The 22,427-nt window shown below is 43.3% G+C and overlaps 2 protein-coding genes across 4 annotated transcripts in view; one reads left to right on the forward strand and one right to left on the reverse strand.

Moving 5' to 3' along the window:
- ZNF366 (zinc finger protein 366) overlaps positions 1–22,427 on the reverse strand; it is a 214,968-nt gene that overhangs the window by 129,880 nt on the left and 62,661 nt on the right. The window lies entirely within an intron of this gene.
- Positions 1,799–22,427, forward strand: part of TNPO1 (transportin 1) — a 59,699-nt gene continuing 39,070 nt past the window's right edge. The window contains exons 1-3 of one of the 3 annotated variants that reach the window (XM_056323658.1): positions 1,799–2,078; positions 2,286–2,399; positions 6,167–6,242. In XM_056323658.1, coding sequence (XP_056179633.1) covers positions 2,295–2,399; positions 6,167–6,242 — 181 coding nt within the window. In that variant the 5' untranslated portion in view covers positions 1,799–2,078; positions 2,286–2,294. The other 2 variants (XM_056323659.1, XM_056323660.1) reach the window with 2 other exon arrangements.

Genomic DNA, 22,427 nt, shown 5'->3' on the forward strand with positions numbered 1-22,427 from the left:
CCCATCCATACTCTGATTTGTACGTCTTTTTGTCTCCTTTGCACTGCAGAAAGATCTTACCAGGATTTGATTCTGGTCACAATCATGGAAAGGAAAGCTATGTTTTTCTTAGTTATGGATCCGTGGCCTGCTTCTCTTCCTGCTCTTTCTTGTTCTGTCTCTCAACCTTCCTTTGTGGTCTTTTCCCTTGTTACCCATATTTAATGTTATTTTTTGTCTAGTGCACTTGGTTTCTGATAAAATCAGACAAATGTAATTCTTCTGTATAATTTCTGAATAGTAACTTCTGAAGCTCTAATAAATTTCAAACAAACTTGACAGTGGGCCCAAAGTCTCAAAGATAATCAAGTTTCTACAGCCTTCCTGGTAAGGCAGCATTTAGGGAAATGAGGTACAAATTGGCATGTCCTTGATTTTTTGGACCTCAGCTTTCATCTGCTCCAGCTGTGCAAGCTTCAGTATGGGGAGCCCTCCTACGCGTATGGTATGAGCCATGAACATCAGTTTTAGTGGCCTGGGTCCACATCCTTTGTTTTGACTCTTTCTTGTACTAGAGGGAGACTAGTGGAGATTCACCCTGGTCACAAAAATGTCTTTTTTCATTGTGCCCATTCTTTCCTAGTAACTGGTGGCATGCCTTCACACACCTATCTTTGGTGACTCCATCTTGCAGACATTTTAGTGTGACAAGCTCTCAGGAGGTGTGCTGCTTTAGTAGTCTGTCTCCTAAACAACCCTGTGATAACTGTGGCAATTGGTTAAAGAGAAGAGCTTAAGAAACATTTCTTTTTTTTTTATAAGTTGGTTTTGTTCTCTCCATTGGTTTTGTTCTCTTGTGTGCTGTGCTGCATACTTCTCTGCTGTTTAGCAGGTTTTTGCTGCTTATTCCAGCATGCATGCTTTCCTGACCCATCAAGTAACCCCTTTCACTGTCCTCATTATCCAGATACGTAGATACTCTAAGTACACTGCCTGTCTTGTTGCCTGGGAGGTGCCTTTAGCTGTTTTGTTGGAGACTGTGGTACTAATTTTGTATTCTTCAAGGAACAGTGGTTCATAGTAATAGAAGGAAAGTTGGCTCAGGACACTTCTTAAAGGCACCTGTGGCTGGACAGCTGGCTGTCAGCGTTAGGAAGGTGAGGCACACCGTTAGGAGTCACCAATGTTCCCTGTCCTCAACACCTGTGATGTGCAGCACACATACGGAGTCCTATACTGCAGCAGAAGCAACAGAGCATGAAACTCATTTTCATACAGTCAAGCAAGATGCTTACACAGAGACTAGAAGTTAAGACCATAAAAAGCCAAGGAATTATTTTTTTTCATATTTTAGACCAATTTGAAGTGGCGTGTCTTCATATTTTGTCCATTAGCGTATCAATAAAATAACATTAAAATTGTCATATATAGGTATGTAAGGCGTATGTATTTTATGTATATATAAATATATATATATATATATCTAAATTTCTGATTATGACCTGAGATCTCCCCTGATCTATTTTGAGGCTAAAGATAAGAAACACTAGCTATGCAATGCAGTTTCCTTTGAGTTCCCCCCACCGTGCCTTCTTGTGTGGTTGGCCTTTCCCTCTTTACGCGGGTAATGGGGAGCTGCGCAGACAGGCTCCGCACCGAACCCAGTCACGCAGAGCTACGGCAGGCGGCCACGCAGCTACCGCGGCCCTGCCGCCTGCGCCGGCTCCGCACCGCGGCTGCCCCGCCGCTCGCTGCGCCCCCGCTCGGGCCCGGCGCAGCGGTGCACGCCCGCAGCTGCCCCAGGGGGCCGGGCCGGGGCCGCGCTTCGCCCCGCGTCTTTCGCGGCCGCGGGCGGTGTCCCTGTGCTCGGGCGGGGGGCTGCGGGTTTCCCGCCGGCCGGGATTGAGGGGCCCGCGTTTTGTCGCCACCAGGCTCCTGACGGTGTGGGACGCAGCAGGGACAGGCTGACGACGGCGCCGGCGGGCCCGAGGCGGTCCGGGCGGGCGGAGACGTGCCCGGCGCTAGGACCCAGGAGGACTACAAATTCGCCGTGACTCAGGCTGCTCGGCGCGCAACGCGGCGGGTGGTGACGGGAGTAGGTGGGTGTTGTCCGTGCAGCGGCGGGGCCGGGCGGCTGTGGGGCGCTTGGCTGGGTGCGCGCTGCGCGGCCGAGAGCCGGGGCGGGCCGGGCGCCGCGGTGCCCCTTCCCTCCCTGCGGCCTGCCTTCCTTCCCGCCCCACCGCCGCTCCCGGCCTGGGCCCTGCCGCGCCGCTAACCGCGGCCGCCTGTTGTCTGGTGTTTTCCAGGGAACCAAGATGGAGTATGAGTGGAAGCCGGACGAGCAGGGGCTCCAGCAGATTCTGCAGCTACTCAAGGAGTCCCAGTCCCCGGACACCACCACGCAGAGGGCTGTGCAACAAGTATCCTTGGCCGAGGCCTGCGCCGCGCGGGCGGGACGGGACGGGCGGAGCGAGGCCGCAGCGGCTCGGGCGGGCGCTGGGTAGGCCGGGGGCGGCGGGCGGGGGGAGCGCGGCCTGCGCGGCGTTGTGTCGGCGCTGCGGCAGGCGGCGGCCGGGCCTGCCCGGGAAGCGCCACAGCGCAGTGGGACGAGCCGCAGCCGGAGCAGGCAGCCGTGGCGCGGCGTTTGAACGGCCGAGGCGGCCTGTGGGCCGCGGGGCCGCCTTCCCTGCGGCGGGGCCCGGGCACCTGTTGCGAGCCTGGAGCCAAGGGCCGGGTTGTTTGGTGGGCTTTTTGTTGTTGTTGTTGTTTTGGTTTTTTCTTTTTAAAGCCCGGGCTCTGGCGCGGCTCCGCTGGCGTCCGCCGCTTTCCCGGGTTGCCCCGCGCTGGGCCGCCGTCAGCGCCCAACCCCCCGCCGCGGCGGGCGGGAGCGCGGCCCTGGCGGGTCCCGCCGAGGGGCCGGGGGTGGCCCGGGGAGGGCCGGGCTGAGCGGGCGGCGCGGCGCGGGGTACCCGTCGCCTCTGCGGCACAGCGGGGGCGAGCAGCGGCCTTCTGGGGTAATCCGGCTCTGGGATTCGAGGCGAAAGCCGTATCTGATGTGGGGGTGTGCCCCTGGCGGAGCTGCTGCCTGCACGCCCTCGCTGGCCTGCTGGCTCTGTCACTGCGCATTTTGTTACGTTGTGAGGATGCTTCTGCTTGCCTAGAAGCCCGAGCCGAAAATACTGCTCGTTACACTCGTTAAAATCCACGGGAAGCGGGTAATCTCTGTATGTGGCTTCTTGTGCTGCGTTGCAGGGCATTTGGTGTTGTGTTGTGGATTGTTGGGTTTTTTACCCCCTAAGTGTCTCTTGATTGTCGAAGTGATGAAATAGCAAGGCTTTAAGAACAAAGACTGAGTAAAATAAATCAAACAGAAGCATAGGTCTTGAAAAAGAAAGCCTCATCTGCTGTCTCCTGCTCCTTGAGCTAGCCATATAAGCACTTTAAAATATCTGGAAGTCATGATATTCTATGAAGCATATGAGTTTATAATCTTGATCCCTTTTTACTTAAGGCACTTGTGTGAAGACCTTCACACAAAGCAATGGAATTTATTTAAGTAGGTAAGAATACATATTTATGTGTCCGTATAGAGATATTTACATTATCTTTACAGTTTAGCTTGAAGACATATTTGTTCCACTTTCATAGCAGATGCGGTCAAGCTTAGGAAGGCATCTGTTTTTATGTGAGTGATGTAGGGAGTTTTCATCTCAATCATCTTGTTCCTGCAGATGTGTTTCAGACTTTTAAGATGCTATTGCTTCCTTTGAAAAATTCAAAACAGAAGTGCCCGACTAGGTAGAAAGTGTTCTGATAGTGCCCCCAACTTAAACTAGTGCTCTTTAGTATTTAAAAAGAAAAGGGTTTACAGCAACAGTGTTTGTAGCGTAGCTTTGATGTAAAATTGTATTTTAACGCTCTGCTTCAAATAATACTATCTGGTTTGTTTATTGAAAAATAAAAGTGTACATGTGGGATGGGCATTATGGTTCATGCTATCTGTCTTGAAGATGAGTAGAAATTAATTAACAGAACTTTTTTTTTCATTCAATGTTTGAAATTCTTTTTAAATGGTAGTGGTAACTCCCTGCTGTTCTGAGATACCTATGTGGGCATTCAAGGTCCTCATATATTGGCCTGTAAAGGTTAGAGAGGTGGTGTGTTTTTACCATTGTATTATACAGCAGTTTGGGAAAATGTTCTAATATAACTTGAATGGCCATGTCATATATTTAATTTTTAAATTATAGATGTATATGGCCTTTGAGACTATTTCCACAAAAAAATTGTGATGGCTGTTGTATTGTAGAATCCTACTTGGGTGGTGAATAATGGTTTCAAATTTAAAGTACTCTCAGCTGATAATTTTTCGTAAAATCTTCAGTGTGTTGATTCTGTCATGCTCTTCCATTACGACACTATTTTGGCACGTTTGGGTCCTTAGAACTCAAATATAACAAAGTGGGGAGTATAGATTAGCCAAAACCCTTCGTTAACAGTTATGAATGCTTAAGGTTTCAGATGTTTTTTAAATTAAGATGCTAGATGTTTCTTGGAGTAAAAAAGAAGTGGGTGAAGAAGTTGTTAAGAAAATAGGGCTTATAAGCTGTTCTTTGATTCCTAGACCAAGTAAGTGTTTTGTCATTAAGTTTCTGTTAAATACTGCTCTTCCAGTTCTTTCTGCTCACTGCTTCTGCTGCTTCTTGTTTGATCCATGGTTAGTTGGTCCATTGATCCAACTGCTAGTAATGTTCAACTGACTGATTTGGTGATTATGTTGCTGAAGCTTGGACAACAAGAAAAAAATCTTTGAAATGTGCTATCTTGCTACTTGGCTGTTCCTGGAGGAGCTCTTCGGCTTAGCAGCTTTGACAACAATCTTTGGATATGTAGTTTTTCATTTCTTGGGGCCATATAGAGTGTTCTATATTATTTTCACTTACCTTGACGGTCCTGTTTACATTTCATCTCCTGTGTGTTACACAGAAGAGGAGCTTGTGTGTCTGATCAGTATGCTTTACTCTCTTTATTGAGGGCAAGCTTCTCTAGCAAAGTTAGTACTTGATACGAACAGCCTAAATATCTAAAAACTAAGTTTCTTAGTGTTTGAGACACTGGCTGTTGGTTGTTGGGAAGAAGTAGATCCTTTAGAACTGGAAGGGATTTACTGGGCCATGAAGTCCTAACGTACATGTATTTGACTAAAGTTTAGTTGGTTTGAATGTTTGCAGATTTAGCTAAACAGCAAGCAAAATAACTGCCTATGGGACAAATGATGTTACTACTTCTAAAAGTAATTTTTTTTTAATGTCTTGATTGTTTGCCATACTGATGATATCTAGTAGGTTTAGTAACTTAGAACTGATACTGCACTGACTTAAAATATTGTCAAGCAGAGTACCTGTTAGTACCAGGGCATGAGAACAGGATACAAGGAGAATGCCAGATCACTGCACTAGCCAAGCAGTGTCAAAATAATGGGAAATTAGAGGCAGATGTAATGACAAATTTTGGGAAAAGCAACTACATACCTTCACAGCTGTTGATAAACGTAAGGATTCTTCCTGCAGTTAAGGAGGATTTTGTCATTTGTTTTTTTTGTTTTGTTTTATGAGGCTGTGGATGAGCGTGAACTTCTAGGTACAACTATCTGTGCATTTACAGTTAAACAGGTTCTCACTGCTGAAAACTCAGGCTGTGGCTAGTTACTATCATAAAGAAGTATGTGTCTACTGTTAAAATGAGTCACTTATCAAAATCATAGCTGTTGTATTTTGATGCTGAAATGCTTTTATTTATTGTGGACAGGAAAGAAAGATGTATTATGGGGATTATGTCTCAGTAGATTCCTTAGGTTTGGCAGTCTTGTAAGCGTAAATATTGAAATCCAAAACTGTACAGAGGAAGCTTTTTTGAGTGGCTTTACAAATATTTTTAAGGATCTATTACTTTCTGTGTCTGTCCCTGGATTTACTTTTTTTTCCCAGATTTTCCCAAAACTGAAAGGTATTTCTTCAGTAAAAAAATTACAGAAGCTGGTTTTAGATTGTTCATACTCTGCAATTATAAGCTTATAGTTACAGCTGGTTGAAGTGACACAGCAGTACATAACTCAATAATCTTTGTATCCAGAAAGATAAATGTTGTGTGTGAAGATTCAGCTTTCCTTAACAGTTTCTCTCTTCAGAAACTAGAACAACTCAATCAGTACCCAGATTTCAACAACTACCTGATTTTTGTTCTTACAAAGTTGAAGTCTGAAGGTAAGTTCTTGAGATGTTTACTGTTTTATTCCTTTTTTTTTTTTGTTTTTAAATTTACTTTATTTGGCTTGAAAGAAATAGGAAGCTGATGCCTATGGTCAGTTTGCTGGTTGGTTGAGCTGTATAGTCATGTAGAATTCATGTATCCTCTCGGAAGTCTTTTTGGAAAAAAAATCTGGTAACTTACTAATGCTTGTAGTTTCAGCTTTGGAATAGAATCCATTCTGAATGGCCTGTGAAATCTTCCCAGAAATGTTGGAGTGTCATACCTCTGTTAGACTGCAGTGAAATTGTGGAATAACTTTTATGAATCATGACTACACACATAATAGTACATGCTGATAAATTCAGTTATGATAATGATCTCCCTAGTAATGAGACTGAAATACTTTGGAGATCACATGCTAGAGCTGTCCAAAGATTATGTCTATCAGAATCTTCATTCTGAAGGCTTAATTCGAGTAAAATGCAGTTAGAAATCAACTGGCTACTTACTGTTGTCTTTTTCTTATGGATGTTAGTACAAACTGTATATGGCATACTATGTCGCCTTTACCAGCTGGTAAGTTCAGACAATTCCTTAGTAATGGTCAAGGTGTGTGAAAGACTTGTCTTTTTAGTGTACTAAAGCCACTAATTTGTGAGGTTCTTGACAGTGAAAGAAATTTGTTTCAAGATCTGTTTTAGCACATCTGGCTTCTTTATATTTGTTTCTAATTAATGTGTTCAATTGATTGGATTGTTTTCTGGTTATTTTTCTTTTTCCTTAATATCCTGATACTAGTGCTTTGTGTGCCTTCTAGTGTTTCACCTCTGGGTTTCTGGATGCTTGCTTTTTTCCCTTTGAATTAATTTTACCTACATGTGACCCTGTAACATTCAAAGAATCTGTAAGAACATTTATCTTAACTAGTGTTTTGGTTGTGCTGTCACCTTACTTTGGAAGGAAGGAAATGGAAAGAGGGGAACAAAGTAGATTTTCATATTTGAAGGGGAGAGTGTTTTTGTCCTATGTTGGAAGTCTCCTGATCATCTCCAGGGCCATGGGGGAATACCTCAGATTTGGGAGAGAAAGCTTTCAAGACCTAAATCAGCCAGGATACTGAACTTTTGAGCAAGGTGTCAGTGTAGATACACCATGTGCTTTAAACCATCAACAGAGAAATGAAAAGCAGAGCAAGTCCAGTAGTGGGATCTGGAGTCTGTACAGACGATGTGAGGAGAAGGATGTTCCACTTTTTTCCCCCACAAATTTGTTTTTAAACACTGCCTTACTTGCTAATTTCCCCGTTTTCATTCTATTCACCACTTGAAGTTCTGGATACTGTTCTGTGTTTAGCAGTGCATCAGAGTCTGTCTTCCCAACAGTTCATCTTAGATTATCCAGTAGTCTTCTTTTACCCTTCTTGATGTTTGGACACATAGAGTGTGTTTTCGTGGCAAGGTTCTGGTAGTGGGGCGGGGGGCTACAGGGGTGGCTTCTATGAGAAGACACTAGAAGCTTCCCCCATGTCCAATGGAGCCAATGCCAGCTGGCTCCAAGGTGGGCCCACCACTGGCCAAGGCCGACCCCATCACAACGGTGGTAGTGCCTCTGTGATAACATATTAAGAAGAGGGGATGGAGGTGAGAAATACGCACCAGCAGAAGAAAGGAGTGAGGCTATGCGAGAGCAACAACTCTGTAGATACTAAGGTCAGTGAAGAAGGATGGAGACAAGGTGCTACAGGCACCAGAGCAGAGAGATTCCCCTGCAGCCTGTGGTGAAGACCATGGTGAGGCAGGCTGTCCCCCTGCAGCCCATGGAGGTCTGTGGTGGGGCAGATATCCACCTGCAACCTGTGGAAGACCCCACACTGGATCAGGTGGATGCCCAAAGGAGTCGGTGACTGGTGGGAAGCCTGTGCTGAAGTAGGTTTGCTGGCAGGACTTGTGAACCCATTGAGAGAAAAGCCAACACGGAAACAGGTTTGCTGGCAAGACTTGTGACCCTGGTGGGGACCTATGCTGAAGCAGTCTGTTCCTGAAAAATGGCACTGGAGCAGTGTGTGAAGAACTGCAGCCCCTGGCAAGGACTCACATTGGAGAAGTTCATGGAGAACTGTCTTCCATGGGAGGGACCCCATGCTGGAGCAGGGGAAGAGTGTGAGGAGGAAGGTGCAGCAGAAACCTGTGATGGACTGACCGTAACTCCCATTCCTTGTTCCCCTGCGCCACTCAAGTGGGAGGAGGTAGAGAAATCAGGAATTAAGTTAAGCCTGGGAAGAAGGGAGGGGTGAGGGGGAAGGTGGGTTTTTTTCTGATATGAATGATAATATTTTTAATTTCCCCAAGTCAAGTCCGTTTTGGTCGTGATGGTAATTGCTGAGTGGTGTCCCTGTCCTGGTCTTGACCCATGAGCCTTTTGTTATGTTTTCTCTCCCTGTCTGTTGAGGTTGAGGAGGAGAGTGTTAGTTTTGGTGGGCACCTGGCATTCAGCCAGGGTCAACCCACCACAACACATCAATCTGTTTGGAATTGGATGAAGAGTAGGAGATGCTAACTGTTGCAAAATGGTTGGATGAAGCTGTTTTATCTGAGGGGGAAAAATTAGGATCTGGCAGATTGAGGGGGCAAGAAAGTTGGGGAGAAGTGACAAGTTAATGTCTAAGAAGAGATGTTTCAGATCAGACTGCACTGATACCTTTCACAGCTACATCAGGTCTTTTGGAGACTGCCGAGAAGCAACTGTTGCTTCAGACATGCTCTTGTGCTGCATCAGTGACATTTTTAGAGTCATAATCTTTTTGTCCAAAACCATTATTTCCTAACTTAGTATTTCTAGTTCAGGAAACTTGCAGAATATTGAGGGTGCCATAACTGAGTCTGGTGTTCATGCTTTTCATATTATTTGCCAAGTTCTAAATACCGTGTTACTTCCCTTGTTAGTCCTACCCAAGCAATGATGGAACACTGTTGGTTGGATTTACTTTGAATCCAACCAGCAACCCTCTGTCATCCCTTATTAGTCCTACCCCAGCATGGTAGAGAGACCATCAGATCTGCTGTTCAGTAGCTGCAATACTCTTGCAACTTCTTTTGGACCAGTAAGGGGAAATCGTGATGGACTCATCAGGTAGGTAACTGTCTTCAGTGCAACTGGGAAAGTATTCTTTCCTTTCCCCTCCTGAAGAAGATTCACTTGGCACTGTCCTACAGTCTTGCAAAGTTTGTTGACTAGGGGAAGGAACTTCTGTGCTTTACACCACAGACTAAAGCATAGATATTCATACTTTTGGAAGGTCACACTTTTGTTATGGCCATACTGTCTCAGCAGAAGGAGCTGAAAGTAAGGTTCCAAGATCACTGCCAGTTTATTCAATAAAAATTAATGTGTTTTGATAGTGCATGAGAAAGAGAGATTGGTTTGATAGCAGGTGGGACTAACCTTTTGATTCAGTTTCTGCCACTGTTGAAATCACTGCTGAGAAAACTTTGCTTAAGGATACATTTAGGTAACAGCTCCTCAATGTGGGAATTCTGTAATGGTTCATTGAAGTGTGTGTTGAATAGCCTAATTGTACGGCAGTGGAGGTTGTACACCTCTGCAGGCAAATAACTTTGCAAGCAAATAACGTCACTTGCAAAGCTGGCTGTTCCAAGGCCGGCCTCTAAGATGCATAGGTAAATCTTACGTGTAGGGAATTTGCTTTGGTTTAGCGCCAGAGAGACTGCTTTTCAGTTGCAAAAAGTAGTAACTTCATTTTCCCCCCAATGTTAGCTGCTTCAGATTTCTGTGTCTGAATGCTTGTGACTTGTCGGTTTTAGGTCTGCTGTGATACTCCTGCAAGTACGTGGTAGTTTTCTTGGTTTACAATTATGTGGGCCTTGTTAAGCTGTCAAAGCTTGTTAAGCTTGGGTATTCCTGGAAACAGATGTTGCCCTGCTACCATTTCATCTGTGAAAATATATAGCCTGGCTTGCAGCTTCCTTTCTTTTCCTGAAGTAGTGTGCATTTCTAAAGATAGTGCTGTGAATTTGGATGAACCACAGAATATAAATGATGTTGAGGAAACAGCCTTCAGTCCTGGAAGCCAGACAGTAGGTGGGCTGATGGAATAAAATATGATCCCAAGCCATTAAAGTTTGAGGTGTAGGTCTCTGGTATGTACTTCTCAGGAGGCATGGTGCTCGGAGGTCTTGCTTAGGTGGGTGAGATGGAATCCAGATTAAGATCTGAATGAAAGAAGCTTGGTTTTACTAATTTATCTGTAAATTAACATATTACTCAGATGCTTTGTTAGGTGTAGCTGTGCCTTCTTGGTTCAGTAGGTATAAAACCTCACAGACTATATAGCGGCACTGCCCTGCCTTAGTGTTGGTTTCATGGTTTTGTTTGAGTTCTCTGTGGGTTTTTTTTTCTGGTGTCCCCTGAGCTGAGCTCAGAATTCTGTAGGCTTCTGTATTTTGTTGAAGAGCTGTTTTGTGGAGTGTTTTGAGTTCTTTGATTGCTTTCTGTATTTTGTGTGGTTGACTGAAACAGTCCAGCACTGCAAGGGAGTACCAGCTTTGCCTCTTGTTGCTTTCTTTGCTTGCCTTCAGCTTCCCTTCCTTGTCCCAAGTCATACATTTAGATTCTCCTGCCCTTGTTCGCGTTTTTCTTCTTTAGTCCCAAGTCTGTTCCCTTGGTTGAAAATACAGGAAAGTATTGTCCCAATTTCAGCCTTCTTGCTGAGGCCAGTTCTAACCTTTAGTGAAGGTACGTTGGAGCAGTTGTCCCAAGACATCTGAAGACTGAAGGAGGTGTGAGGTCCTGCTCTGCTATATAGGGAGAGATGAGTGACTCAGATTCACTGGTTCCCCAGGCTGGATTAAGGTGAAATGGCACCAGGGCCCATAAACACGGGGTCTTTGTTCTGGGCTCACACATTGAAGTGGCAATAATAACACTTGGCAATTATCAGTAACTTACAAGGGTAAGGTCTGCATTTCTTGGGAAAGAGAGGTATTGAGTAAGAAAAGGAAAGGAGCAAGAGAAAGAGACGGTAAGGGAATGGGTGGGTGGGTGTAGCTGACAGTCCTGGATCCAGCATTGGTCTGGCCCACAGGGAGTGTCTGGTGCAAAGAGTCACCAGAACCTTTGGGGAGTCCCCCTTTACATATGGTCTTTCTCCACCCCCGACATGCCTTCTCCACTTCTCAGGTAAGTTAGCTCACATGCGTAGTTAACGGTTTCCAGGACATTCACCTTTTGAGGAAGGGTATTCATGAGCTGGGGTGCACCTGCCTCTGCATGGTGACTTTGCCTGCCTGCATGTCAGTTCGTCCTTATGATGCTGCCATGTCCTCGGCCGGGTGGCTTGGTTGGCGCAGTGATCCCTTGCAGTTGCCTCACTGCTTGAGAGAAACTTCTCAGCCCAAACTCTACATACTTAGTTTCTTCTGGGTGTCACAGCAGGTCAGAGGAGGGACCTCTAGGTGTCATAATGCAGACAATTCATACTGCAAGCGTAAGGTGAGTTTGTTTCAGACCTTGGTGACCGTAATGAAGAAACTCCTGAAGTTGTCTGTAGCAAAGCCTTGCTTTGTTTGTACCTTCTGTAGATAAATGTTTATAAGATCCCGTTTATCCCCCCATCTAAAATAGACTGACAAAAAGAGCATTCTTCTTAATTCTTCTGTCTTTTCCTTTTGTGGGACAACTTTGTGAATTGCCTAGTATTTTCTTATTTTTAGCCTGGAATTACTCCATGCTTCAACTCGCACAGCATCCTGAATTTTTGCAAATGATAGATCTGGCTTGCATTAAATTACCAAAAGATGGTGCCCATTGTCATTCACCAAGAATACTCTGTAATCTTCAGAAATTCAATTTGTCAGTTAGGGTGTTGGGTGTGATGACTCTGTTGTAATCGTGCCGTAATATTTTGTTGATGCGAGGTTGTATGAGCATACTGTGTGATGATAGGCCTTACTTGCATCAGTAAAGACTACTCTGTTGCCTTCTGGTAACATTTCTCCGTTCAGCTGTAAGGAGAAACTAAATTGAAACTTTGTAATCTCTGCAGAGCTTCCTGGTGTTTTCCTGCCTGTATCCATTGTTTGTGAACTTCACACCTGTGGGCAAAAAAAGGGAAGCTGTCTTTATTTGGGGGCAGAATTAATGCAGCATTCTGCTTGGCCTAGTGTGGCTTTCATGTTGGTGGATGTTTTATATAAATATTGCAAGAACAAAAGTGGTGTCAAAGGTTACCACTTCTTAAGTAAGATTTGACATACCTAATACCTCTTTATGTGGTGAAAAAGGAACAGAACTACTGATACGATGTGTATTCCAGTTAAAATTCAGACAGTCCGTCCTTATTCCCAAAACTCGCATGTCCTTTCTCAAATCTACCTTTTTATCCTTGGGCAAGAGACAGATGACATGGTTAGTTTGTGCACAGTTTCTGTAAAATTTTGCATTTGTCTCCTTCTCCCCTGTCTGCTGGGTTCTTGTCAGGACCTAGTCTAATGAGAACATATAGACACAAATGTGTGATGGTTGTGGTGGCGTTCTGCTGCCCCATATAGCTGTAGCTAGCTATCCTGTTGCAGCTGTGCAAAGCGTTTGCGATTCTGATCTTGGAATGTGTTTTAGCAACTGACTCTTCTCACCATCCTGACATAACATGGGAACTGTAGTCTTTGGTCTCAACAGGATGTTATCATGATGGATTGATCATGACTGGGTGTAAGGCTATCACAGTCAAGGATCAGAATCGGAACTCTTACTCTGAAGGTGAATGAGCTGGGATTGAGAACAACTGCCTTAGTACTGCCTTTATCATAGGCATTAAGAACGGTCTTTTTATTACCAAAATGCTTTGGATTTTTATAAATCAGTTAGAGCACTGTCTCTGCAATTTTTGATCTTGTTCGTGTGATGACTTAGTCATTTGGAGTACCTTATTTTGACATGGAACGTTGTCACGGAGAAGTATCCCCATCCTCCCGACCCCTCATTTTTGTTTCAGCAGAAGTCCACGAAGATGGTAATTTATTTTCTGGGAATCATGACACTAATAATTCATATAGCTTTGCAAGCGGAGTTTGGAATGGGGTTTTGTAACCCATTACTGGGATCCGAAGTGGTGGTGTGGGTTTGGTGTGAATGTTTTCTGATGAGTGTTGAAATTTGAATTTTATTTGGACAACAGGGCTCATGAGTCTATATATATTAGCTGTATACTAGATAATTCTTCCTTTCCATGCCTCTGTAGGGATATTGTAATGCAGATTTAAGGAAAAGGCTTTTCCTAAGTAGCTGTATGATATAGATGCCACATGTGAGAAGTGACAGATTGTTTATTTATTTATTTAAAGTCATGAAAGCAACTTTGAAGTTATCCAGTGGATTGAATTTTGTGATTCAGTGTTTCAGAAATGCTTTCCTGGAGCTCACTACTCTGAGGAGGCAGAATCAGAGTACGGGATTGCCATTTTTATCTTTCCCTGTCCCTGAAGCCCATACAAGGAAAGCATTGAAAAAGAACAAGTAGAGTAACAAGTTTCTTGATCATAGAGAGAATTTCTAAAGAGCTGCTGGGCATGAATCTTCCGTCAAAATACCCAATGGTCTTTGAGTAATTACCTTAGAGTCTGGGGCTGTTACCTGAGAATTGACTTACTTGTGTCCAGAAGAAACAAAGATCTGCCTGGAGATGCCTATGAGAAGCCCTGGTGACCTGACAGGAACGAAACCGCCTCTAACATTGAAAGAACTCCTCAGGTAGCTGCCTTGGAGGAGTCTGGGGCTGCTACCTGGGAATTCACCTGTATCCAGAGGAGACCAGCACACTCCTGGAGATGTCTGGGAGAATGCCCTGGACCTGCAACCAACATTGAGAAAACTCCTCAGGTAGTTACCTTGGAGGAGTCTAGCACTGTCATGAAGGGAGTGGTTTAGGTTAAGTCACGTGAAGAATCACCATCAAAGGCATGAGCAAAATATTTTGAATAGGAATTTGTGGCAATGCAACTTAACAAAGTTTGGTGGCAAGGTTCATTCTGTTACTTACTGCACAGATACATCACACAAAGAGGAATCAAGTTAAAATGAAGCTGGAATGATTTACAGAGACTAAAAATGTTAAAGGGTAAGAGAGACCCTCCCGTTGAGTCACAAGGTTCCCCTTGCTTTCTAAACTCTTAATAGAGCTTAGGTATGGCTAGATCCAGTCTTAGTCTCGGACTTGGTCAATGCTGTATATCTAAAGGATGTCTAAGGTTTGTTCACAGTTTAAGGTTTATCATAGGATTTAATTAAACTACAAAAGTAACTTAATTACAAATTTGAAATGGTAATACTTATTATGATGTACCTAAATCAATTCATACTGACATGCACGCAAACACAAAGGAATAGATACCTAGATATATGTATGTACAAAGGTATATATATACCTGTTAGAAGTTTTCCTTGAGTTTGGTGAAATACACCAAATGCCTTGGCATTTCTCAACAGGCAAGGGGGTTGAGACTTGAGAAGCAGTCAAATCAGCCTAGGCCTCATCGTCAGCTTTTGGCAATGGTCCCCCTTAGTATTGCAGACTTGGGAATTCGTGAGCCCTGAGTGGTGCCCCACTCCAGGGGAGATTGCTGGTCACAACCTGCTGCAGTCCAGGAGCTCAAAGGGTCTCACTTAGGACTGCTGTTCATAGGGTCAGAGATGATTTGCTTTAGTCAACAGTAACTTCCATCCTGTCCACAATCGTGAGTTTGTAATTACTGGAATTTTTCAAAATTCCAGTGATGGTGGTACATTAGATTCAGATAAAGAGTGTTCCTGGTCTTCTTAGGAGGTGTTATGTTTCAGATAAGGAATGCACCAAGGCTGTCAGGTGGTGCTGTGGTTGAGATAAGGAATGTTTCTGGTACAGCCAGTGCAGTTTTCCACTCCAGCCATGCAAGAGTTGCTGGTGTGGTCAGTGGATGCTTAACTGTCCAGTTCATTACATGGAGAACAAGGCTTAAGCGGGATTCCTAAGATTGTAGAGCAGCCCAGGAGAAGAGGGTGAGATGCACCACCACAGGCTGCTATCTGAGAACTCTGCTGTCTCCCAAGAAGACCAACACACTCCTGGAGATACTTGTTTCCAAGCTCCTGAATGGAGGGAGTCTTTTGTATGTTGGAGACTGATCCATGCTCTGTACCTTGCTGGGAGTGCTCGCAGGCAGCTTTGGAGTGTTTCAGCCTATTGAGTCACCTAGTGCCTTCATGTACTTAATCACATTGAGTTAGGTTCTTCAGAAGTCCTGTTCACTGTAAGCATTTTGGGGGCGAGTCTTGGTATATATTTTCTCTCTAGTAGCTTGTAGAGAGAAAGTACAAAAGTTTTCAGACTTTCCCTTGATTCTTAAGGTTATCAAACTTGTGGGTTTGTTTTCTGTGCCTATTTCTGAAGTTCAGGTAGTCTTGGATGAGGTCTGTTTTGGCCTTGCAATAGATGTGACTTCTGGGGGGTAAGTTGGAAGTATGTAGCCAGCTATTTGAAGCCTTTATTTAGTGTGTCCTGTGAGTTGAATGTAGTCTGCTGCAAGGGATAGCAGAGGATCAGTCACTTTGTTCCTAGTAAGAACTCTTGTGTAGCCAATACTAGGTCAACTAGTCCTTGGTCTGTGCCCCCCTCTGCCACCAACAAATAAACACCAGAGAGAGATGACAGTACTTTTTAGACCTTCTCAAACTGCAGCAATGTCCTGCGCTTGTTACATAGTTTGGGATCTTGTAGTGAAATCATACTCTCATCGCACTAAATCTCTATTTCTTATTAAGGATTCTTCTGGTCTTGATAGAATTCTAGCACTGGTTTAACTGCAGGATCAGGTGGTGATACATAAAATGGCATTAGATAGGAAAAGTGCCAAGACAACCAATTTGTGGTGATGTGACAGAGAAGATGAGAGTAGGAGTGAAACCTGAGGATTAGTTCTTTAAACTTTTTGTGGTTTTGGAAGCCTATAGGGATGTACAAATTTTGGCATTCTGATTGACCTGTGGTCATTATTAGTTAGAATGCAGAAAATTCTGTAACTAACCAACAAGCTAATTTTGATCAGCAGTTCAACACCCTTCCCATATTATCTGCAGCTCAGTTTTATTTACAACATTGTCTTCAGAAGCGCAGCTGTTGCTACTTATTCAATAAATATGCAACAATCAGCATTAGCAGACATTTTCAGCTTTGTTTTGGTGTCTTTACAGATGTTCCTAATCTTAGACAGTTGTGTCAGATTATTTTCTATGACTGACACAAGTCAACTGAGCACTGATTCATTTCAGACTAGCCACTATATTTCAAGGTCATTTTGTGTTCAGAAACACTGAAAGTTTTGAAACATCATCAGTCCTGCTTCTAACATGATACCAAACCATACCAGTTTAAGCAAGAAGTGGTATACTTAAGGTTACTTAAAAATCCAGCTTAAAAAAAAATACAAACCCAAAACTAGACAGTTTTTCTGCTAAGAATCTCCTGAAGGTTTCTCCATACTGTATTCTTATACATTAGGGCAGAAGAAGTTCTAAATCTTCTGCTTCCCATATGACACTGCTGTGGTGGAATATTTTTTTTATTATTATTTTATCTCTTTTAAAAGACAGTCTCTCAATAATGGATCAGAAATCTTCAAGTGCAGCAGACACTGGTCATGTTTTTTATCGCATTTTGTATTTGTATGTATTAAATCCATATCACTAGTTAAAACATTGAGAATGACAGCTTTTCTGAAAAATACTTAACCGGTTTAAGGCTGAAATCAACAGACACAGCAGTTTTGCTTTAGGGAAAAAGTCTTACCCTAACATTTAAAGTTGCCAACATTACAAGAGTAATAGGGAAAAATATAGCCATGCTCATAATCATTATATCACAATCTGTGAATGGATAAATGTTACCCTCATCCTAGTCACTCGGTTCTTTTAGCAATCTAGAAAGTTATGTTGTAAGGAAGAGAGGATGAAAAGGCATGGTGAAACAAAAGCTTACCTTGAACTTGCAGGTGAGCTACAAAAACCTCATTGCTTTCATATAGGCATCCTGTGTCATACAAATCCTCATTAGAGGAAATACAGCTGGTTGAGGACACAAAAGCACTGCAGTAGCCCTAAAAAAATTGAGATCCATGTAACATGGGTTTGTGTCCATTTGCTCTGTCTATAAACCATTAAAATCTGGAACTCATATTAAAGGCTTGCAACAGATTTGAAAATTTACCGAGAAACAAATGGTGATTACGTGATACAGCTTTATAATAAAGTGAGGCAGTGTAAGAGGGGAATCTTCCACTGAACTGATTGGCACCAAAGATGATAGCAAATGCCAGAGGTCTGCTTTGCTTTCTTTTTCTTGTTCTATATGTTCTTGTCAACTATATTTCCAGGTTGACAGAGATAGAAGGAGGCAAGACTGTGATCTTTTTTCTAATGGCTGAAGCATATGGCTGACAGCAGTTATCACAGAATCTATGAAGACTAAAGAGTGTATTACTCAGCTCATAGGCCATCTGCCTGTAATCTCTGTGTTACAGCAAGAACTCGATCCAGACCTATATTACTGTCTTCTGACAGTGTAGCTGTTAAGTTATTGAACACCCTGGATTCCATAAATACCTTTGTGTAGTCATATCAGAAAATCTTTCTCTCAAACTAATATTTTGACTATGGTATGTTTTGGTTTGGGTTTTTTTGTGTTTTTGGGTTGTTTTTTTCCCAAATGCCAGGGTATCAGGTTCTGTCCTGCTTCTCTAGCTCAAGTGATTGCTGTGTGCTTAGCACCAAGTCCTTTGTGACTTTTGCTTGTCACCTCTCAGTATGGTGATGGTTAGTTTTGCTTTTTTAAAAAAAAATCTTTATTCTTTTTCTCACTTGATGAATTCTTTTTCATTCATCAGAGATGCGTTTTTTGCTATGAATCCCGTGGAATCTTTGTTGCAGGTATATAATATAAACACTTAGCATACAGAATAGTCTTTCTTTTATGTTGGCTGAAAGAATCAATTTAACATTCTTCATGAGCTGCATACCATAGGATAGTTCATGAAGAAAAAAATGGTGCTAAAGTTTCACCTTCGTGTGACCTTGATTTTTATCTAAACCAGCTGGCTAATCTGCCTATTTCTGACACAAGGAACTTAATAGTACCTGTATCTCTGATTGGTTAAATTGGAGCTGTTGCCTTGTCCCTTTTGTAATTGTAGCCAGGCATTCTAAAGGATTAATGTTTTTCTTGAATGCACTGTTTAATATTTTCATATTGGACTTCATGCTAATAGTGGCTAATGTACTGTATTTAGTCAGGTTTGGTTTTGACTTCTTTCACCCCCAGAAGATACTGCTGGCTGATACAGAATGAGTAACTATTGCATTCTGCATCTAACCAGCTGCTGACAATGATGGGTTTATTGTGGCTTGAGAGCATTTTAAATCTGTGGAAGCATAGAACAGGCTGGGTTGGAAGGGACTGTAAAGATTATCTAGTTCCACCCCCATGCCATGGGCACGGACACTTTCACTAGACCAGGTTGCTCAAAGCCCCATCCAGCCTGGCCTTGAGCATTTCCAGGGATGGGGCATCCACAGCTTCTCTGGGCAACCTGTTCCAGTGACTCGCCGCTCTCACAGTAAGGGATTTCTTCCTAATGTCTAATGTAAATCTACCCTCTTTCAGTTTAAAGCCATTGCCTCTTGTCCTATCACCACATGCCCTTGCAAAAAGTCCCTCTCCCTACAAGCTCTCTTGCAGGCCCCCTTTAGGCACAAGAAGGCTGCTATAAGGTCTCCCCAGAGCCTTCTCTTCTCCAGGCTGAACAAACCCAGCTCTCTCAGCCTGTCTTCATAGGAGAGGTGCTCCAGCCCTCTGATCATCTGTGTGGCCCTCCTCTGGACTCACTCCAGCAGGCCCATGTCCTGTGCTGGTTTTGGCTGGGGTAGAGTTAATTTGCTGTATAGTAGCTGGTACGGGGCTATGTTTTGGACTTGTGCTGGCAATAGTGTTGATAATACAGAGATGTTTTTGTTACTGCTGAGCAGGCCTTACACAGAGTCAAGGCCTTTTCTACTTCTCACCCCACCCCACCAGAGAGTAGGTTGGGGGTGCGCAAGAATTTAGGAGGGAGAACAGCTGGGACAGCTGATCCCAAGTGGCCAAAGGGATATGCTATACTATATCACGTCATGCTCAGCGTATAAAGCTGGGGGAAGAAGGAGGAAGGAGGGGGACGTTTGGAGTGGTGACATCTGTCTTCCCAAGTAACCATCACACGTGATGGAGCCTGGCTTTCCTGGGGATGGATGAACACCTGCCGGCTGGTGGGAAGTGGTAAATTAGTTCCTTGTTTTGCTTTGCTTGTGTGCGTGGCTTTTGCTTTACCTATTAGCTCTCTTTATCTCAAGCCACGAGTTTTCTTACTTTCACTCTTCCAGTTCTCTCCCCCATCCCACTGCAGAGGAATGAGTCAGTGGCTGCATGGGGCTTAGCTGCTGGCTGGGGTTAAACCACAACACCTTATGTTGAGGGTCCCAGAGCTCAACACAGGACTCTGCATGGGGTCTTACAAGAGCAGAGTAAAGTGGGGAAATCGCCTCCTTTGACCTGCTGGTCATGCTTCCTTTGATGCAGCCCAGGGTACAGTTGCTGTTCTGGGCTGAAAGCACACATTACTTGGTCATATTGTCCTAATTGTTATCAATACCCCAAAGTCTTTCTCCTCAGGGCTGCTCTTAATCCATTGGCCAACCCAGCCTGTATCTGGGCTTGGGATTGCCCCAGCCCAGGTGCAGGACCTTGCACTTGGCCTTGTTGAACTTCATGAGGTTCACACAGGCCCACCTCTCAAACCCATCAAGGTCCCTCTGGATGGCACCCCTTACAATCCAGCATGTCAACCGCACCACACAGCTTGGTGTTGGCAAGCTTTCTGAGGGTGCACTTGATCCCATTGTCCATGTTGCCGACAAAGGTGTTCAACAGGACTTGTCCCAATACAGACCTCTGAGGAATGCCACTCATCACTGGTCTCCATTTGGACATGGAGCTGTTGACCACAACTGTAAGTGCGACCAGCCAGCCAGTTCCTTATCCACTGAGTGGTCCATCCATCAAATCCATGTCTCTCCAGTTCAGAGACAAGGATGTCATGTGGGAGGAGAGTCAGATGCTTTGCACAAGTCCAGGTAGATGACAGAGGAAATTAAGGAAGACATTTGGCTTCCTTCCTTGCCACAGGCAACTTTGAATCTTAGTAACAATTTGTGGAGGACTGGATTTCTTGAAGATGTGTGTACCTATCAGTGGGTTACAGTTATGTAAAACAATCAGAGTTTGATTTTTTTAATTGGTGTAAAAGTTCATGTGGAGATTTTACTTTTAATTCATAATATTTCAGGCAAATCTGAGACTGATAAAGAGTTCAAGTGAGAACTTATTTCTTTATGTCACTCTCCACCTCATCTTTATTAATAATATCTCCAAAACTTCAAACAAAATTACTTGATTTAACTTGCCAAGTAGTGACTACTAATAGTAGCAGTAGTACTTGCGACATCTCACAACCAAGTTATGTGGTTGAGAAATGTTTGTCCACTCATTCAGTCTTCAGTATTTTTACTTAAAATAATAAAGCCTTTCTTCTCTCCTTCTCCATTGTCCCAGATAAGTTATTGGCCCTTGAAATGCAGTGCTGTATAATTGAAATATCTAAACAATATAAAAATTAGAAGTTTTATATTGGTGGGTATTTACAGCTATAGTATAGGTAAAGCTATAGAGTTATTTCAAAGGTGTATGCATAGTGTGGCTTCCTGGTTTGTGATGTTACTGAATTCTATGTAAATGATACATTTGTAAATCAACACATATATAATTATGGAGCATGAAAAATAGTGCTTCTTTAGGAGAACTGAAATACGAACATAAAAACAAGACTCGTCATTATATGATGGCGGCCTGTTTTGGCATTCAAATAAAATCAGTTGAAATTAATTTTAGTTCCTGATCAGCCAGACAAAACCCCTCTTCAGAAAAGTTTCTGTTCTAACTAGCATAGATCACAATGGAAAGCGTCTTTAATGTTCATAAGTCAGACCTTGTGAGTGTAGTGAGTTTTGGTGTTGTGATGCAGTAGCTCTAGTTTGAAAATACTTTCTGTTTGAAAGTTGTATCTCTTATTTGGCTTATCCTTATTTCTGTTGGGATGTTAATAGTTTTGAATGCCCAGAATAGATCCATGTCTAAACTAATTCTTGACAAAAAGGAACTTTGAATTTTTTTTGTATGAAGTCTTGATTTGGGCAAGAAATAAGGATGCTCAAACAAGTGACTAAAATGCTAATTAAAATTCACTTACTGTGCTGATTAGGGTTGCTGGAAACTGTAAATTCAAGTTTTCATATACTAAAAACTAATCCTTTCTATCTAGAATATCTGGATCTCACTTCCAGCATATTTCAGAAGGATTGCCAAGTTACTCATGCTCTTGCTTGAAGAACCAAGCATGAGTCTGCTCCAATATAAATGAAAAATCTAGGCTGTTCTTTTTCTGTTCCTCTTATCCCAATAATTGACAGAAATTTGCAAGTGTCCTGCTTTTGTCAGGGATAGAACTCATTTTCTTCTCAGTAGCTGGAGCAGTGCTGTGTTTTGGATTTGGTGTGAGAACAATGCTGACAGCACACTGATGCCTTTAGTTGTTGCTGGGTAATATTTATACTGAGTCAAGCAGTTTTCAGTTTCTTAGGTCCTGCCAGCAAGAAGGCTGGAGGGGCACAAGAAATTGGTAGGGGACACAGCCGGGTGACCTGGACTAGCCAGAGGGATATTCCATACCATAGAATGTCATGCTTGGTATATAAACTGGTGGGAGTTGGCCAGGGTCTTGGGATTGCTGCTCGGGGACTGGCTGGGCATCGGTCAGCAAGTGGCGAGCAATTGAATTGTGCATCACTTGGGTTTTATTTCCCTTCCCTTTGGATTTTATTCCTTTCTCCCTCTCTCCTTTTTCTCATTATTATTATTATCATAATTATATTTCCATTATTAAACTGTTCTTACTTCAACCCTTGAGTTTTACCTTTTTCCAATTCTCTTCCCCATCGTGGGGGAGTTGGCAGGGGAGGGTGGAGTGATCAAGCTGCTGGTACTTTGTTGCTAGCCAGCCACCTACAGC

Source organism: Falco biarmicus, chromosome Z (genome assembly GCF_023638135.1).
Source record: "Falco biarmicus isolate bFalBia1 chromosome Z, bFalBia1.pri, whole genome shotgun sequence".
NCBI classification, from domain to species: Eukaryota; Metazoa; Chordata; class Aves; order Falconiformes; family Falconidae; genus Falco; species Falco biarmicus.